Source organism: Typha latifolia, chromosome 5 (genome assembly GCF_019914945.1).
Source record: "Typha latifolia isolate L0001 chromosome 5, TyphaL0001v2, whole genome shotgun sequence".
NCBI classification, from domain to species: domain Eukaryota; kingdom Viridiplantae; phylum Streptophyta; class Magnoliopsida; order Poales; family Typhaceae; genus Typha; species Typha latifolia.
In genome coordinates, this window is record NC_133090.1 from 15,638,616 (window position 1) to 15,656,024 (window position 17,409).

General features: G+C 39.3%; 5 protein-coding genes across 5 annotated transcripts; 2 read left to right on the top strand and 3 right to left on the bottom strand.

Moving 5' to 3' along the window:
* Positions 1-2,593: 2,593 nt before the first annotated feature.
* LOC140788898 (reticulon-like protein B4) lies at positions 2,594-4,560 on the bottom strand. The gene is made up of 5 exons (XM_073138414.1): positions 4,267-4,560; positions 3,584-3,764; positions 3,342-3,483; positions 3,176-3,245; positions 2,594-3,073 (listed from the first exon to the last, which is right to left on the bottom strand). Exons 1-5 carry the CDS (start codon positions 4,478-4,480, stop codon positions 2,907-2,909), a joined length of 774 nt encoding a protein of 257 aa, XP_072994515.1. The 5' UTR covers positions 4,481-4,560; the 3' UTR covers positions 2,594-2,906.
* Positions 4,561-8,581: 4,021 nt separating this feature from the next.
* LOC140788899 (allene oxide cyclase, chloroplastic-like) lies at positions 8,582-9,704 on the bottom strand. The gene is made up of 2 exons (XM_073138416.1): positions 9,224-9,704; positions 8,582-9,133 (listed from the first exon to the last, which is right to left on the bottom strand). Exons 1-2 carry the CDS (start codon positions 9,545-9,547, stop codon positions 8,732-8,734), a joined length of 726 nt encoding a protein of 241 aa, XP_072994517.1. The 5' UTR covers positions 9,548-9,704; the 3' UTR covers positions 8,582-8,731.
* A 2,993-nt stretch (positions 9,705-12,697) lies between these two features.
* Positions 12,698-13,683, top strand: LOC140788901 (RING-H2 finger protein ATL67-like). Its single transcript, XM_073138418.1, has one exon. It carries the CDS (start codon positions 12,891-12,893, stop codon positions 13,476-13,478), a length of 588 nt encoding a protein of 195 aa, XP_072994519.1. The 5' UTR covers positions 12,698-12,890; the 3' UTR covers positions 13,479-13,683.
* A 90-nt stretch (positions 13,684-13,773) lies between these two features.
* Positions 13,774-15,410, top strand: LOC140788897 (probable membrane-associated kinase regulator 2). Its single transcript, XM_073138413.1, has 2 exons — positions 13,774-14,933; positions 15,129-15,410. The coding sequence occupies exons 1-2, from the start codon at positions 14,240-14,242 to the stop codon at positions 15,224-15,226; spliced, it is 792 nt and encodes a 263-aa protein (XP_072994514.1). The 5' UTR covers positions 13,774-14,239; the 3' UTR covers positions 15,227-15,410.
* Positions 15,411-15,663: 253 nt separating this feature from the next.
* Positions 15,664-17,323, bottom strand: LOC140788900 (late embryogenesis abundant protein At1g64065-like). The gene has a single exon (XM_073138417.1). The coding sequence runs from the start codon at positions 16,581-16,583 to the stop codon at positions 15,900-15,902; it is 684 nt and encodes a 227-aa protein (XP_072994518.1). The 5' UTR covers positions 16,584-17,323; the 3' UTR covers positions 15,664-15,899.
* Positions 17,324-17,409: the final 86 nt, after the last annotated feature.

Consider the following 17,409-nt stretch of genomic DNA (forward strand, 5'->3'; position numbering starts at 1 on the left):
AGGCTTTTTATAGTTCAAAAATAAGGCAAATTTTAAAATAAATATTCATCTTTTATTATTCATAAAATAAAGTCTTCGTTCTAAAAATAATTATTCTTATATTTAATTATATTTTAAAATAGTAGTGTAATAATTATCTTTAATATGATATAAAATAATAAAAATATTTTTTTTATAAAATATTTTTTGATTTGATATAAAGCAAATGGATGGAATAAAATTATAAGGGTAAAATAGTAATTAGGTTGATGTGTAGTATAAATATAATTTTGATAAATAGTATTTATATTTTAGAATAAAATTATTATAATATTTAGTTATTATTCTGAAATAAAGAGTTAATATTCTAAAATTAAAAAATATATATTTTTTAAATGAATGGAGACTAAATATTTATAAGGGTGATTGAATTCAGATCTCAGAGTTAGGGTGAAGCCCAGGCCCAGCTCATCACCGAACAAAGGTAAGAGAAAACAAGAATCATTAATAATGGCCACGGGTGAGTTCCTCTCACGTAAGAAGCATATTTAGTCAATTACTTTGGTGCATACTTAGCAGCGACGTCTGTCTTATGATTCATACAATCATACTGCATTCTTGCAGTATAATATGGACTCCTTTTCTAGAAAGGTAGCCTACGAAAGAATAAAATCGGTTCACAAAACAATAGACGTTGATCAAACTTGTCTCTCAAGTAATGACTTACTAATCCAGAATTGTAGATATCGAAATTCTTCAGCAGATAAGATAAGATAAGATAGTTCCACAAAGAAATAACATGACGGAAGAGATCAATATTTCTGCATCTAAATAAAGTCAGAGCGATAATAAGGATGCATAATAAAATTAACAGCCAGTGGAAAAGCAATAAAAAAACCTTTATGGCTAAAATATCACGTCTCCGAAAAAATATTCGGAGCCACGAAGCTAAATAAAATTGCCCATGGAACCAACTGCGATAATACATTAAAGGAGAAAGAAAGCAAGAGTCACAAAACAAATAGCTCAATAGGTGCCGGCATCTTCAAGAGATTTCAAACTGATAACTAAATATCTGTTCAACAATTTAAAAGAATTATCATGGTTCTGAGAACAAATATATTGAATAAATAATATATTCTGTTTCAACTAGAGGAACTAACACATTACTCCTAACAAGCAGCAAATTAAATTTGGAAAAATGACTTTATGATGACTGTGGAAGAATATATGTCAAATAGCTCATTATCTCTGAAATAAAATAATAAATATCATGCTAGCAATAGCAGTAACATTAGTCTACTTCACCAGAGATGGCTAATCATATTAAAAATATTCATCTCTATTCAAATGCACAAGACCAGATGCCAATACCAACTCACCGTGAACTCCAGTAGTCTCTGAAGATAAATATCTATGCACAGCGACATCCAAGAAGTACTGTGTCCATATTGATATGTAAATTTCCTTGCAAGGCTGCTCTCACCTCGTACCACATTCTAAGGAACTTTCCATCTTAAATTTATTTATGGGAGACGTCCTGTCAGTAAACAGCTGCTCACATGCAGTAGTGTAATACAAAGATACTGCAACCCAAGGATTGTCAAAACAGTCACAAGATTGTTTTACTGCATCCAAGATAATCATTTTCTCCATTTTCAACTTACTAGCTATTCTAGCATGATGCACCTTAATGCTCTATACCATAGAAGATTGAGAATATCAATCTTCCAAAATTTATGTCAGAACTTCCAATTTGGTCAGACCTCAGACAATGAGTCCTCAAATCAATCTGTAAAAGTTCTCTAAAAGGCCTCAAGTTCAGAATGAATTCCTTACATTCAGGCACAGTAACAGAATGTAGAAACGATAAATCTTATCTACTTATCATGTATCATAGGACAGCTTTATCAATCTGTACGCCGAGAAATTCTATTCAGCAAATATTGGTGTTAACACAATGAAAAGAGATAATCTTCTTCCAAATCATTATTGTATTAAAAGAGAATCAACCAGATAGAGATAATTAAAAATAACTCGATCAGTGGCAAAGCCCTTGACTTATCTGCAAGATCCTATTAGACCTTTAACTGCAGTGAATTTGGTATTGCAAAGAAAATTGACTTATTTGACACTAAGGACATTAATACAAAGCAAGTCACCAAGTCAAATACAATTGACAACTTATTTTAATCCCAAAGTCAAACACAATAAATAAGAATCTCATTTACCCTCCATTACTAAAAGAGGATATGGGACACTTAAACAAGTGATAGCATTATTAATTGACAATGCGAAATATCTGAAGGTTAAAAGAAAGATCAAACTATAATTTCCCTTACATATGCCTCCAAAATTAGCTATGATCTTTAATCTAACGTATTAACATGTAGATGTTGGATAAGTTTTAGTCATGGATATACAAGCTTGTGTGACTCATCATCAAAACCACATCTATTGTAATCAATTTCTAACCTCACCTCAGAAGCATTAAGAAATCAAGATTAATATAAACATCATTTATCCATACAGTCCAACAGAAACAATTGAACTACCAAAATAAATGTCATACAACAAAATCATACTAAAAATGAGAGAACCAACACAATCCACATGGAACAATACAAAATCCAGATAAATATAAACATCTCATGTGAGCATCCATAGCTTCCAGATGAAGCAATTAAAGAACCATAGGAAATGGCGTACAAGAAAATCACACTATGATGGTACTGCTAACATGATCACATTATGAGAGCCTGAAATAACTCCTACTAACCATACTAGAACTGTCCAGATTGGGAAACCAGACATTTCTAAGTATGGAATCCTAAATGAAAAATGGATAAGCACTGACAGCAATCCATCGAAAAACCATAGATAGTGGTTGACCATCAGAAGCGACTAGAACCACAGAATACCTTCTTCTAAAACTTCTTATCTTTCAGCAGCCCCCTTGGAATCTTGGTTAGACATTTAGCATGAAAGACAGCATAATGCTTCTTAAACTCAGCAGTTCCCTTCTCGGCAAAAGAGTCAACTTTGTCCTCATACTTCTCGTACAGAACAGGTAAAGTGTGCAGCAAAACAAATGCTGTTTACAATGAACAAAAATAAATAAAGAAAGAAGACAAAAAATGCAAAAAAATTGATTATACTAACATCAAATATATTTAAATGTGAAAAGAAACTTTACCAATGTAAAATAAGGTCAAGAAATTGCAGCAACTCCCAAGAATTGAAATAACCCACAACCCTGCAATCACCTGAGAAACCAAGAGGTCAACAAATTTACAGGATACAGGACCAATTACAACAACAATACTGAGAGATCAGTTAAAAGAAAACATCAAAAGACATACACCAAGGAACTTCTTTAGATCACGTCCAGACGCGATTTCCCTTAGAATAGCAAAGCCCCTGTTGATCTCATATCTCAACGAGAGTGCAATGTTCACAGTCAGATCTTCAGGAATGCTTACCTCAGGAATGTGAGGTGGAGACCTAGCATCATTAAAGCTTCAAGACATGAGACTAGGCTCTATATATAACACTCAAATAGTATAACTATACAGCTATCAAGAACTTAGATAAAAGAGCTCACTTGTTAATGAAGGTAGTAGCATTCGACCAAAGGAACAGGATGGCTAGAGAAAGTATGAGGCAGTGGCACACCAGGGTCAGCAGATGGTACTCCAACAACTCGAACAACACCCAGATGGCAGTCGCGCCACCAAGCACACCAGCAGAGATCTTTTTGTTCCTCCATAGGAACACGTCGGCAGCTGCAAAATTTCCCGATGTTGGCAGACAAGTCCATTGTTCTAGATAAATACAGGATACAAAAAAATCTACGTCTTTTCCTCTAAAAAATGGCTAGAAATTTCCCAATATTACCAACTTAACCACAGATAAATTTATATAATGGATTCCTAACGATCCATAAGAATGGGAATAAAAGGGAGTTTCCTGAACTTTATAAACAATTTCAGGTTAATCCGATGGTTAGTTGGACAGCAATTCTAAATGATAGACGCAAACCCTAGAGGCCCCAAAAGTAAGAAAGCAAAGCCTTTCGCAGGATTAAGTTGAAAATAAAGATGAAGTAACATGAACAAAAACAGCAGGAAAAGAATCCACAGATCTCAGCTCGTAAAAACCTAACAGATCAAAGCAAACACGATCCGATCCAACATGATCTAAGCCAAAAACCATACGAACTCGTAGGAAAACATTATAAACCCTACTAAATCGAAACATTAGGTCAAAAAACGATCTATAGCGTACGTTTTCCGCCTCCCAAGACCGTGTGAACGGGCTTCTCCCTCCCGAAGAGCCGGAAGATCTTGGCCTTGATATCCGACGTAGCCGACGTAATCGATTCCGATTTATCGTCATCGGAATCCGAGGACGACGACGAATCGTGGCCGTGGAACTTCTCCGTTATCTTATCCACCACCGACTCCACCACCGACTCCGACTCCTCTTTATGTTCCTCCATTTCTCCCCGCAATAGATTCCCAGATCCCTCACCAATCCGTAGATTCTCGATATGCTATGATCTCAGTCTAGGGAAGAAGGAAGGGTTCGATGGGAAAGGGAAGCTTTTATACTGGGGCGAGGCGATCAGGACCGTCAGATTTAGAGGCCAGGGGTAAAGTTGTCCGGGAGGAGACAGGTAACGGCGACGGTATTGCAAGGGGAAAAGGGAGCAGACGTCACAGCTCCGTTACTTTTTGGACGGCGTGGCTAGGACCCGACAACGTGGCCGGATACCGAAAGTTGCGCCACGTGGCTTAAAGATACTCGTTCAATAGGGACCAGTGAATGCATTGAACCGAGAGGTCCGAGACGTAGGATTGCGAAACTTACCAATAGAACTCCGACAAGTGGATGACGGAAGGCTGGTTGCTGTATAATCGGATTCAGCGAAGGCAACTGTCAGCATGTGACGGTGCCTTTAATCACTTTGAACTTTGAATTTGAATTTGAATTTACCGTAGGAGGAGAAATCCTAGCATTTATCTCAAGGCTTGGTGGTTAAGGAACGGGAGCTGATGTAGCCTTAGCCTTTATTAGACTTTGCAGGTTTGAAAATAATATCTCAATTCAATTGACTTTATTTCTGATACAATATGAAATAGATAATTAAGTTATGTGAGAATGAGATGGCCGAATGAGCCATGGCCAACCATACCATAGCCATGCTTTCTCTAGAAGATTAATATATTTTACTATATGTATTTATGCTCAAAATTAATTATTTTCCTATTTAAAAAAGTCTTTGCATTTATAATTTAAGTAAGACCATTAATTTTTTTTATTAAAATTAACTGAACGGAGGTAAAATAACCAAAATGCCCAGTGTGTTGGTTAGACAAGGCATTTAAGTTTGTCGAATAATGCCTCTAAATGACTTAACTAGTTATAAGTACGTAGATAGACCGATTTAAAATATTTGAAGTATAAGAATGTAAATTAATTTTATGCGTAAGTACGAAACAATAAAATGTATTTAACCTAATAGAATATTAAAAAAAAATAGAATAAGAAGACATGGGTCATAGGAAAAAGCTTCAGAACACTAAGTAGAAAGATTGTTAGATATTATTGGGACTGTATTTTAAGAGAAAATTGGGATTCAAATCAATAAAATCTCTGGTATGAGAAAATTAGTTCCAATTGAATTAATCAACCTAAACCTTTGTTGCAAAATCTGCCTTTCTGATATATTGGAAGATGAGGAAGTCCACTCAAGCTAACAAGGAAAACCTATAGTTCAAAGATAGATAAGTCCAATATGCTTGCTTGACACATTTCACTTTCTAGAAGGGCTTACTTAGGACAAAGATTTGTATGTACTTTCTCACTTGGACTTGAAACCTAAGTAAATTAAGAATTTAGAAATTTTGATCAGGAAATAGAACAAAAATAATATGAAAAGTAACACACTTACATAATAACAAAGCATGAAAGTAATCAAATCAGCATAATTCAAGCAGGGTTTTTATAAAAATAATCAAATTATTGATCTCACAAACTATTCAACAGACAGACCTAGCCGATTGATGTAGGAAATCTCTGCATGTGCTTCAGAAACAAACTAGAATTCATAGGACAAGAAGAATCCTAGGCATTTTGAGGGAAAAAAATCATAGTTTCTAAGTTCCAAAGAGAATTATTACGAGTTCATTTTAAAGCGTCCAACTTTCACATGATGAAAAACTTCCAGGGAAAGAAAACTAAGTTCCATCTAACAAAATGAACTGCATTGAAATACTACCGTCAGTTTTACATGAATCAGATCGATTTCAAGACGGTGTTCTTTATGTATTATTGATATACTATCTAAAAATTTGTATTTATGTGACTTCTTCTAGTTATTTTTCTGATAACTATATATTAAAATCTGAAGCATTTAATAGATGAAAATAACAAAAATGTTCTTGTTTGAGAGCAATGTATCTAAAAGATCTAGGAACAAATATATTTTTTATCCTTTTACTATTAAATATTGAAGTTTAATGGTTAGTTGATTTTCACTAGTATGTATGGAATATGGACAGATAGAGGTTTAAAGATCAAACAAAGAGCTTCACTTTCCATCAAAGAAGAAGGAATTTGAAAATTAAAGTGCAAAGTCCCAATTGCATTTTATCTATCATTTATTTAAGACTAGACTAAGTTGATGTATTAAAGACATTTGTAGCAAAGGACATCTTAAAGCAAAAACATCTGTATCAGATCCATAATTCTTGGGCCCTACAACAGGAAAACAAATATGGCAGTGGATGGCACATATAACATGAATCTGACGTCAATCTAACTGACTAATTGCATTATCTCAACCAAAATTATGGTATTCTCAATGTGGTGTGCGAATACCACATTGAGAGGCTGATAGAATAATTGAAGGAAAACATCCAGAAAAGTAAATTTTTAGTGAATCATTTAACATAAGATTATGTCAAACTCTGAGCATATATAAAAATTTCAAGATCAGTTTAAAGATGGGGAAACCAATTAAAAGCCGAGATATGTTTGTAAAAGTTGGGAGAATCAGACATAAAAAGGTGAGATACATGAAATATGATATACCCCTTGAAAGTAATTTACAAAAGTTGGTTATGGTTTCAGTGTTGAAGAGCTCACAAGGTAAACTGGTTTAGAATTAGATTAGGAAGGAAGAACAAAAGGATGGAGTGACAGAGTGACTGGGTAAGATCTTTAAATCGCAAGCTGCAGATGATATGAGACTAAGTCAAAATGATTCAGTAATAACCTCTACTTTTTCTCTCTTCATCTAACAGCTGAAATTGCATAACATTCTATAAGATTAACTGGAAGTACCAAAGACTTGCTTCAGGGCATAGGTAATTCTTAGAGGGAAAAAACACAATCCATCATGTCAATTTTTTCCAAGTTATATTTGCCATCTTGTTAAGTTACATTCATTTCAGTTTTAAAAAGACTCACATGTAAATCTTCCGCTTTAAAACACACAGCTTTTTGGCAGCCTTATACATGTAAATCTAATTTAGTTCTGAGATGAATGTCTCACCACATAGAAGAAGTATATGATCATCCAAGCACCAGAAAGAGGACTGCTAGATATTTTACGCTAGCAATTCTGTGATATAGAATATTCATACCAAAGGGGCTAGCTATCACCAAACGGAGTAGTATTAACACCAATAAATACGAGATGTTAACCGGTATAAGCAATTTAATTTGAGTCATTGTATGAATTACCATCAATACTAATGGCAGGAGAAAATCTAGACGGTGCCTCATAACCTTCTCTTAACTATTTGGGCGTCAGCAAACAGGGAAAAGGTCTTCACAAAAATAAAAAGATAAAAACCATCGGAAGCTTTACTACGACCATGCAATTCTCAATTGACAACTCTTACCATATTTTACTATTACTCAGTTAACATACATAATAGTTTCTTGTAATTCGTGAGAAAGATCAAAGATGACTTTCGAAAAAGAAGGAAGAAGGAATCGGATATGAAGATTAAAAACTCTACCTCGTGTTGTTCCTCTGCCCTTCCCTGAGGCAGGATCGTTGCGTTGTACCCGAGCTCGCCTGGATCTTGGAATGCCATTTTGCAATGCAATGCAATGCAATAGCTGTGGATTTCTTTTGGGGGATATCCGAATGGAGGGGAATATGCTGGAAGAAGGTGCTGTAGGTTAGAGAGATGTGAGAAAAGCTTCGCTGTCTCTTATCGGATCAATTGTCTCTTTGTGAGGGATGTGAGAATAAAATAAAGCGTAAGGAAGGCGTGTAAGAAAAGGGTGAGGCTACGGTAAAAGGTATTTGGAGGAAATCCATTCCTACTTTTGGGTTTTGTTCATAAATCACGTTTATGTTGTGGAGCACTAGGTCAAATCTATTCAACCTAGGGCATCAATAATTAAAGCGTATGGGTGTTATATACTTCATATTAAATAATTTCATAAAGATTATGTCGTTGAATACGGATTATATTCTTATAGATTCAAAATAAATGGCTAACCTTTAACTAATTATTGTTTTTGTCCTCCTACTTAGATGATTAACATTATATTCTTCCTCCAAGTTCCAAGTTCCAAGTTCCAACAACGTAGTGTAATATTAATTTAATATAAACACCTGCAATTACTAATGGAAAAACTCTCAAACGACTAACATCCTCTCCTTATTTTCATAAAATAAACAAGAGAGATAAAATTCTACGCCTCTTCTCCACTCGACTCAAACTAATCAATTGGTATAATTCTTCACGGCGGCGTGCGGTTCCGCCGCCTTGGCGGCGGGGATCGGCTCGACGCTGACGGACGGCGGCACCGGCGCGCCGAGCAACTCTTTGGGCAGGTCAGGGATGCCCTTCAAGTAGAAGGTGTAGAAGAGCTTGAAGGGGAAGATGATCTGCTGCAGTTTGACCTGGCCGTAGACCCCCTCGAAGACACCGGATCCACCGGTCACCGCCAGGTACGAGTCCTCGTACGTCAAGTACGGTCCTTGGACGGAGATGTGGCCGTAGTCGCCGAAGTAGAAGCTATAGATCGCCTCGTACCTATCCCCGCCCTTCTCTGCCACGTGCTGGATAAGCACGCATATCCCCGTGGTTATCCCCAATCGCTTCTGTAGATTACCGTGGTAGACCTGCAAGCAAATCGCACACTATTCCGATAAGACATTCGAGTGTGGATAGGATAAAGGAGACTACTTTAGTAGAGCTGTGCAAAAGCTCACCTTGTTAGTGAAGGGGACGAGGTCGCCGAGGGAGTTGACTTCCTTCTGGCTAAGGCGGAGGTAAGCTGGGCTAGCGCGATCCCTCTCGTTGATCTCGTACACGTACATCTCCTGGACTTTTGTCGGTCTCGGATCAGTGGACGCCTGCTTTGCGGAGAAGATGGAGGCGTTAATTCTCGACGGGATTCTTCGGGTGCCGGAAACCAATTTGGGGGTTTTGGGTAGCGAATGGTTCGGGACGGATCTGGGGTTTGTGAGGGCGAATCGGTTGCTCTTGGAGGTGGGGATTTTGAGGAATACGGATGAGGAGCTGAGAGACGCCATTGGAGAGAAGAAAGAGCTGTCTGATTGAGGAAGGAGAGGTTTGGGGATTTAATGGAGTTGGATCGTGCAACACGACACGATATGGGAACAGGGAAAGTGGAATCGAGAAAGGAGGAAGGTAAGGTAAGTTGTCTTTGTTTTTAGTTCATTTCAGTTTACACCTCATTTTTTCAACTAATACTAGTACGGGAATGAATTTGGTTGGCAGAAGGTGCACGAGCTAAACATGGGTTGAATTTATACTCGTGGCAGCTATTTATTAGAATAAAAAAAAATATACATTGGGTGGTCGGCGTTTTGGGTTGTTGCCTTCGCTAGTGGAGAGTGGACCCAACGCTCCGAATAAAAGTGACGACCCCATTGAACGTCTATTAAATCTCAGTTGCACCGAGCTGTAAAAAAATTTCTACTTTCTACCTCGTACTAGTCAATTCCAAGGGGAAATTACTGTCTAGTTGGATGGATGTCTTTTTCTTCTTATTGATGACGACGGTAGGCCTCTTGAATCTTCTTATGTATCTGTTTTCTTTTCTGCATGTGATTTGAAAAATAAGAGGCTCACCTTCTACCTGCAAAATGGAAATGTGTCTATGAACACAACAAGATTTCCCATCAGGCTACCATTTTGGTCGTCTCTTTCACTCTCTAATTCTCTATAAGAGAGAGAATATCTTTATTGCCAATCTCTCTCCCCTCTTTCCTTCTCCAAGCCTGGGCTAGGAGGGAGAAAAAGTATTCTTCTAGGCTTCTCTCTCTCCCACCTTGTTTTTCTCCTCTCCTTTCTTTTTTCGTACTCAATTATCATTGCTTCAATGTTGCCGATGACTTCATCTTTAGTGGGGCATGGTTCTTAAGTTCTTAGTGGTTATCCGAGTGGGTGAGGCAGCTTGATCTGCTAAGATATATCAATAAAGCCTCCACCTCTCTGCTGTCACCCCCTGCACCTTCTTGTCTCTGTAGATTCAAAGAGAACTTCATTGAGTCTATGTTTAACAGTAAGGCATCTTTGCATTTAGTAGACGTCAAGTCAACTTTGTTATCAAAAAAGCGAAAGGCAACGTTTTATTACAGCGAGAGTGGGGTTAAGAATCAGACATGTCAATTGATAGAATTGCCTAAAGAATCAAAGACAATTGGCTGGAAATGGGTCTTAGAATCTTAGCATAAAAATAAATGATCCTGAGTGTTAGGATACATAATATAAGTCACGATTGGTCGTGAAAGTCTATAGTTAGAAGGGGGGGGTTTACTAATTTCAATAAAATTTTCTCCTATTGTGAAGCATAGCTCTGTATGTCTTTTGCTCAATATGGTTTCTTATTTTTCATCTAGAGCTGGAGCAACTTGATGTGAAGTCTGTTTTTTTAACAAAACGAGTTAGAGAAAACCATCAATATGCAACAACTAGAAAAGGTTTCAAAGTTGAAGATTATGTCTACAAGTTAAGAAGAAGTTCATTGTATAATTTGAAGCTGCTGTCAAGACAGTGGTACGATAGGTTTTACAGCTTTATGATTAGACTTCACTGCTCTAGGAGTAGTTATAACAGTTGTGTGTACTACATGATGTTGCCAGATGATTATTGCATCTACTTGCTTTTTTTTTATACAAAACAAATGGCATGTTAAGAACTACAAAGGATAAGTCAGAGGTTAAATAATTAAAGGCTTAGTTGTATGCATAATTTGAGATGAAAAAGTTTGGTGCAGCAAAGAAGATTTTGGATATAGAGATTCAGATGTTGCAAAAGAACTATATTGAGCACATATTTAACCATTTTTAGGTGGCAAATGCAAAGCTTGTGAATAATTCGCATTCGTTCGAGCTTCCAACGACGCTATTACTACAAACTAAGGCAGATGAAGAGTACATGTCACGAGTTTCTCATTCAAATATTGTTGGCAGCATTATGTATTTCATGATTTATGGTGACATGGCTAATCCAACTAAGGTGTATTGGTAGATAGTTGAAATACATACTTAGATATTTATAGGAGATGTCAAATCTTAGTTTGGTATTTCAAAGAGAATAATGTAAGCTCTATACTTGTTGGTTATGTTGATCAAATTTTGTTAGTCATTTAGATAAGCGAAGATCTTCAACAAGTTAATGTTTTACTCTCTCTAAGTGAAGTTATTAGCTGAAAAACAATGCTACAGGCTACAGTTGCTAACAAGATGAAACATATTGATATCCGGTATCACTTCATCCGAAAGATTATGATAGAGGATGACGTCATAGTTGGTAAAATTCACATATCGGAGAACTCAGCGGGCATGTTAACTAAAACAATCACTACTCACAAGCTCAAGCATGGACTAAATCGGTGTTTGCAAGATATGAACACCCTCTAGGGTTTTGGCAAAGATGTCAATTATAGTATTGTGGTATATTAACCTTTGAGTGCAAGTTAAGGTGGAGATTTGTGATGCCTTGTGCATTCAAAAGTTTTGGAGGATGGTGTTCAAAAGAATACTCGTGTTTCTAGTTCGAAATGCATTCAATTGACTCTGATGAACTTGCTCCAACTTCAATTGTAATTTGGAAAATGCATTTATACCTTTCAGCCTTTTGTAAGGTTAGGAAAGATTATATCATCACAAAAGATGAGATATAGAGATAAAAAGCTACTACATGAATTCCAAGAAGAAGCCTTTTGGATCGATTTATCTCTTAATTTGGTATTTTCTCCTTCAAATCTTATTTCTTTTTATGCAAAATATTATGAGAGAATTAATTTGCTGTCAGATAGCTTGGTCCTTTTATTAGATATTATCATTTACTTTAGAGTAGTATTATTATTAATTTGAAATTAATTTTGGAGTGATTATCTCCCCCTTATATTAGTTACTGGATTCTATTGTCGTCTACGTCTATGAATTATAAATTAAACCATATAAATTCTCTTACTTGTCTTGTTTTTATTTAATTTGCTAGTAATTAAGGTTGTTGTTGTCCACATATTTATCTCGTGATCATCGTGTCTAAAATGTCTTATTAGAAAAATAATTATTTGAGCATTTAGTTTAGTTAATTTTTTTAGTTTTTACTCCTGTTAATGAGTTGCAGTGATTAATCTGGAGATCGATAAGAAAAGAAAGCCAAGAATGCAATAAATTTACCACAGATTCATGGTTTAGGATAGCATTTAAAGGAAGCTTGGGGTTTAGGATAGCTTGACTGCCTCCTCCTCTACTAACGACTAACATATATCAAATCTCCATTCTTAAATGCAGCTACCGGGAAACCACCCACCTCTTCTACTAAACCGGAGAAATTTTTTCCCAACGATTCCAACCACATCATGCTACAGAACGACCTACTTCCCTTAAAATTCCCAAAATGTCCTTCTCCCCCTATTCCGGCGCCGACCCCACCCCCGCCGCCGGCTCGGATTCCTCCTCCTCCGTCCTCCAAAACCTCTCCAACCTCGGCCTCGGCTATTCCATCGCCCTCGCCATCGGCCTCCTCGTCCTCCTCTCCTCCCTCCTCCTCGCCTCCTACTTCTACTGCCGCCACCGAAACCTTATCCCTAACCCTAACCCTAACCCCATTCCTAACAGCCTCGCTCTTCCCCGCGTAATCTTCGTCGCCGAAGAAGACGACGACAACGGCGGCGGTGACGAGACCGTAGCCGGGGGGCTAGATCCGGCCGCCATTAGCTCGTATCCCAAGTTCCCGTACTCCGGCGGCAAAGGAGGCGAGGGCGTATGCTCGATCTGCCTCTGCGAGTACAAGGAAGGGGAGATGCTAAGGATGATGCCGGACTGCGGCCATTACTTCCATCTCCCGCATATCGACGAGTGGTTGCGGCGCAACGCGTCGTGCCCGCTTTGTCGCACCTCTCCGATGCCCACGCCGCTTTCTACGCCGCTCTCGGAAGTCGTGCCGCTATCCCAATTTGCAGCGGATCGGACTCGTCTATTTTAGATCTGACTGTAGTTAAAGTGGTAATGCTTCTGGCATTCAATTGATTATATTGCTTTCTATTTGTCTGGGATTTGTTGTTATCGAGTGTGTATCAACTGGTAAGTCACAGGTTGCAATTGTACAATTTCTCATACTCCTGATCACTGACAATATGTATATCCGAAGAAAATTAGCTTCCCAGGAATGATTCATGTTGTTCTTATTAGCTAGCTACCAATTGACATATATAGCAATGATCTGATTGTACCACGTCTGAGCTTTTGCTTTGCTTGGGTCTTGGAACCAAGACTTGGAGCCAAAGGTGGGAGCTTTAATTCATAATAAAATTACTGGCCTATAACAGTGATAAAAAGAGCCCTTGGGTGATCATTGATGTTTCGACCTGAATAAAAGCTTTAATTTCCAAGTTGGACGAGACCGACTACTGGTCGGTCGTATTAAAGCCTTTTGTCGGATCAACCTGCACACCTCACCATCTCTCATCAATCTCCATCCAATATTTTTCAGCCCACTAAAAGAAAAAGAGAGCCTGGAAAAGGTTTTGCCTGCCTCTCTTTTCTCTCTGTTTCCTCCCCTCTCCGCGGTGAGACGATATCGACGTACGAAGATTCTCAAAAAAATTCGAGCAATGGGATGCAACCTCTGTCGCTGTCCTCGGAGAAGGCTCCGAGTCACATTTGCCCTTTTCAGCTATATCCCCTCGCTTCGCTCTAAAACTTGAGAAAGGAGAAGGAGGTAGAAAGCCGGAGAGAACGGAGGTCATGGAAGTCTTCGCCTTGCTCAAAAGCCGGAGAGCGAAACCTACGACGTCTCGCGCCAACGCCATTGGAGAGTACGAAGGAGAGGACGATGGTCCTTTCTTCGATCTCGATTTCCCTCTCCCCGAATCCTACGTGGAAGAGGCCAAGGTAGTGCTGCTCAGTCTTAAGAAGCCTAAGCAGGCCTCTTCTCCGGAGCGCCAGAAGAAACCGACCAAGTTTCTTATCGGATCTAAGAGAACGGAGGAGTTGCCTGTTTTCTCGTTCTTCTCCCGGGACAACAGCTCGAGAAGCTTTAAGAGTAGCAAATCCACGAGCAGCATTCGCGACTCGCCGGCTCGAGGGGAGAGCAAAATCCCAAAATTCGTGCTGCGGAATTACCTCAGCAAGATAAAGCCGCTGTACGAGAAGGCGTCGAGGGCATACGCCGGGAAGCTGATCCGCTTCTCGAGAGGGGCGAGGAAGGTGGGCCCTGCGGACGGCGGAGAGACGACGGCAGCCAACGGCGGAGCTCTCCCGGGGCGGCTTAAGGTGGCGGCTAGGCGGCTGAGGAAGAGCCGCTCGGCCTCGTACGCCGTAGCTGGCACGGTGAGGTCGCCGCCCCAGCCGTTCCCGCGCCGCCGCGACGACTCGCTGCTGGAGCAGCATGATGGTATCCAGAGCGCCATCGCCCACTGCAAGAGCTCCTTCAACAAAGGTACGACCCAGTCAACTCAACTGTTTAAGCGATTTTGCATGTAGCTCCCTATCTTTAAGTGAATTTGCGGATTGAACCATATGCTGAACTGAAGATTCAGTGGCATTCTGGAATTTGCTTAAACATAGGGTGTTATATGAAAATTTCTTTTAACAGAAGTGTTTCTGACAGTCTCTCTGACTTGTGGGATTCCAGGGTCCGAATTGGCGTTTGTCCGGTGCAGGAGCGAAAGTGCGGCTGAGGCTAGCGTTCGTTCGAGTTTTTCACCGAAAGGAGGTGGAAGTTGCAATTAACCAAAAAAAAAAAAAAAAAAAAAAAAAAAAAGAGAGGACGTCCTTGAGGACTAAAAAAGTAATTAGATAGAGCTCTTCATTTAAGATCTTTATCTTTGTTTGTATTACAAGCGTCACAAAAGAGCTCTTCGTTTAGCTTTTGTCTGTTCATATTTGAGGTACTACTACATCTTTACTTTGTCCAGGGGCTCTTTTCCTTTTCTTTTGCTCCACGCTGTTGGCTTCCACTATCGATCTTTGAAAGAGTATCCAATGACCCGAGTTTTGTAATTAAAAAAAAAAAAAAAAACGAATACGAAGGGACTTTAATTATAAAAAAAGGTTGTCACATATTTTTAGTTAATTAAGCTTAAGGGATTCGGTCATAATTGACTACAGTTTCGGTCGTCTTGCATGCACAACAGTGAAAAGCTTTTATGCCAAAGACTGAAGCGAACAAAAAGAAAAGCCTGTCTGGTATAAGCTTGACTTCTTTTACTCGAAAGTTAGCATCTCTGATTCTCTTTTCACGTCTCTCGCCGGATTGCTTCAATTGTTTAATCACATACCGACTACGTACATGACTTGTAAGCATCTCTTTGTTACATTCAATAAAATAAATTAACAGCATAATACGAAACAATCTGAAACCCCGAACAGTGTGTACAATCTCCTTCCAGTACTCCCAACTTATCTACGCCACGTTCGCAATACAATACGTGCTCTTAATCTGCACCACCGAAGCCGAAACCCCCAAAGTTAGACTACAATTCGCCATAACCTCGATATCCCGCTTATAAATCCCGATAACGTTAACCCTGCCACTTATATCCGTATAACTCGTTAAATTTAACTCCCCTGCAGCCAGTATACTCTCCGTCGCGTTCTGATCCATCGCGATCCGATCCGTTAGCACGTCGACCGTCACGTTCATCCTGGCCGTCCGATCCGCCCCCACCTCCCCATAGGGCGCGTACCCGACTCCCACCGTCTTCCCTCCGTAGTAGAACTCGGTGGCGCTGCTGCCGAATCGGAACGAGGCCACGTTGGGGTTCTTGAGGGAGATGTCGGCGATGAGCGTGACGTTGGCCGAGACCAGCTGGTTGCCGTTGCCGACTTCGACGTTGAAGCGGTCGACGGTCATCGAGTGCATGGTGAGGGTCGGGTCTTTAACTTTGAGGACGGTTAGGGAGAGGATCAGGATCAGGATCCCGACGAGGACAACGAACAGCGCGCAGCAGCCGCAGCAGCAGAAGGCGCAGCTCCGCTTGCGGAGGTATTGGGACGAGCGCCACGTGGAGGCGCCGGATTCCTCATCGACGATGGCGATGGTGTTTGAGGTCAGGGGCTTAGATTGGTTCTCTTTTGGCTCCGCCATGGGGACTTGGGAATTAGATAGAGAAGATGAGATTGGAGGGATAGTAGGTTTTTAGGGATTTGTTGGGTTTTGTTAATGATGAGCTCGATGTCGTTATCGTGGAGTTAATGTGCGGGTTTGGGAGTTAGGTTCAAGTCTTTATTGCGGACTATATTATTTTTCATTGTTGGAAGTTGCGCGTTTAATTCTTGACTACGGAGGACAGCCCCAAGAGTGTGACACGGTTTCTTATTCTAGACTTATATATATGACTTACAAATTAACTAGATCTCAAAATTACTACAAGGATGAGAGAAACAAGTCAAGGATACTTCCGAGTCAAGTAGGAGGTGATTTCATTAAAGAGGAAAAATACGAAGTCCTGCCTGCCCTTGAAGGACTCTTACGGCGGTCAACAAGTGCAGCTAGTCTTAGTTAACAATCATATCAATAAAGAAGACTCTACCCTAGTTTGTGCTTAAGTTGACCAAACCGCTTAAGCATGGGATAGTTTACTTTGGCGGTGCTCACGGAGGGATTACGGCGACTGGAAGCACAAGTCTGAAGTCAATAAGAAATGTGCACCGTTTAGATAGTACTCTTTAGATGGAACAATTCTTAAGCCACCTTGGGCCAAGTCTTGGTCCATTCATGGAGCTCAGATACTCAAAAGTACTGAGTCTTTTTTTTTTGTTATTTAATGCATGCCATTTTATGTAATTAGAAACTTCTGTAGAACAAGTATTTAATAAGACCTCATTTTATATTATTGTTTGGCTTTCCATCTTCAAATGATGGATCATTGGATTAAATTGTCCCTAATGCTTAACTTTTCCATGGACAGAAT

What these genes read in the sequence shown, in the direction of transcription:
- LOC140788898 (XM_073138414.1), bottom strand. Translation starts at nt 4,480, where the DNA reads ATGGAGGAACATAAAGAGGAGTCGGAGTCGGTGGTGGAGTCGGTGGTG. An exon ending in GGTCTTGGGAGGCGGAAAAC is followed by an intron (nt 3,765 to 4,266) that starts GTACGCTATAGA and finishes GAAATTTTGCAG; the next exon opens with CTGCCGACGTGTTCCTATGG. An exon ending in ATCTAAAGAAGTTCCTTGGT is followed by an intron (nt 3,246 to 3,341) that starts GTATGTCTTTTG and finishes TTGGTTTCTCAG; the next exon opens with GTGATTGCAGGGTTGTGGGT.
- LOC140788899 (XM_073138416.1), bottom strand. Translation starts at nt 9,547, where the DNA reads ATGGCGTCTCTCAGCTCCTCATCCGTATTCCTCAAAATCCCCACCTCC. An exon ending in TCGTCCCCTTCACTAACAAG is followed by an intron (nt 9,134 to 9,223) that starts GTGAGCTTTTGC and finishes ATTTGCTTGCAG; the next exon opens with GTCTACCACGGTAATCTACA.
- LOC140788901 (XM_073138418.1), top strand. Translation starts at nt 12,891, where the DNA reads ATGTCCTTCTCCCCCTATTCCGGCGCCGACCCCACCCCCGCCGCCGGC.
- LOC140788897 (XM_073138413.1), top strand. Translation starts at nt 14,240, where the DNA reads ATGGAAGTCTTCGCCTTGCTCAAAAGCCGGAGAGCGAAACCTACGACG. An exon ending in CAAGAGCTCCTTCAACAAAG is followed by an intron (nt 14,934 to 15,128) that starts GTACGACCCAGT and finishes GTGGGATTCCAG; the next exon opens with GGTCCGAATTGGCGTTTGTC.
- LOC140788900 (XM_073138417.1), bottom strand. Translation starts at nt 16,583, where the DNA reads ATGGCGGAGCCAAAAGAGAACCAATCTAAGCCCCTGACCTCAAACACC.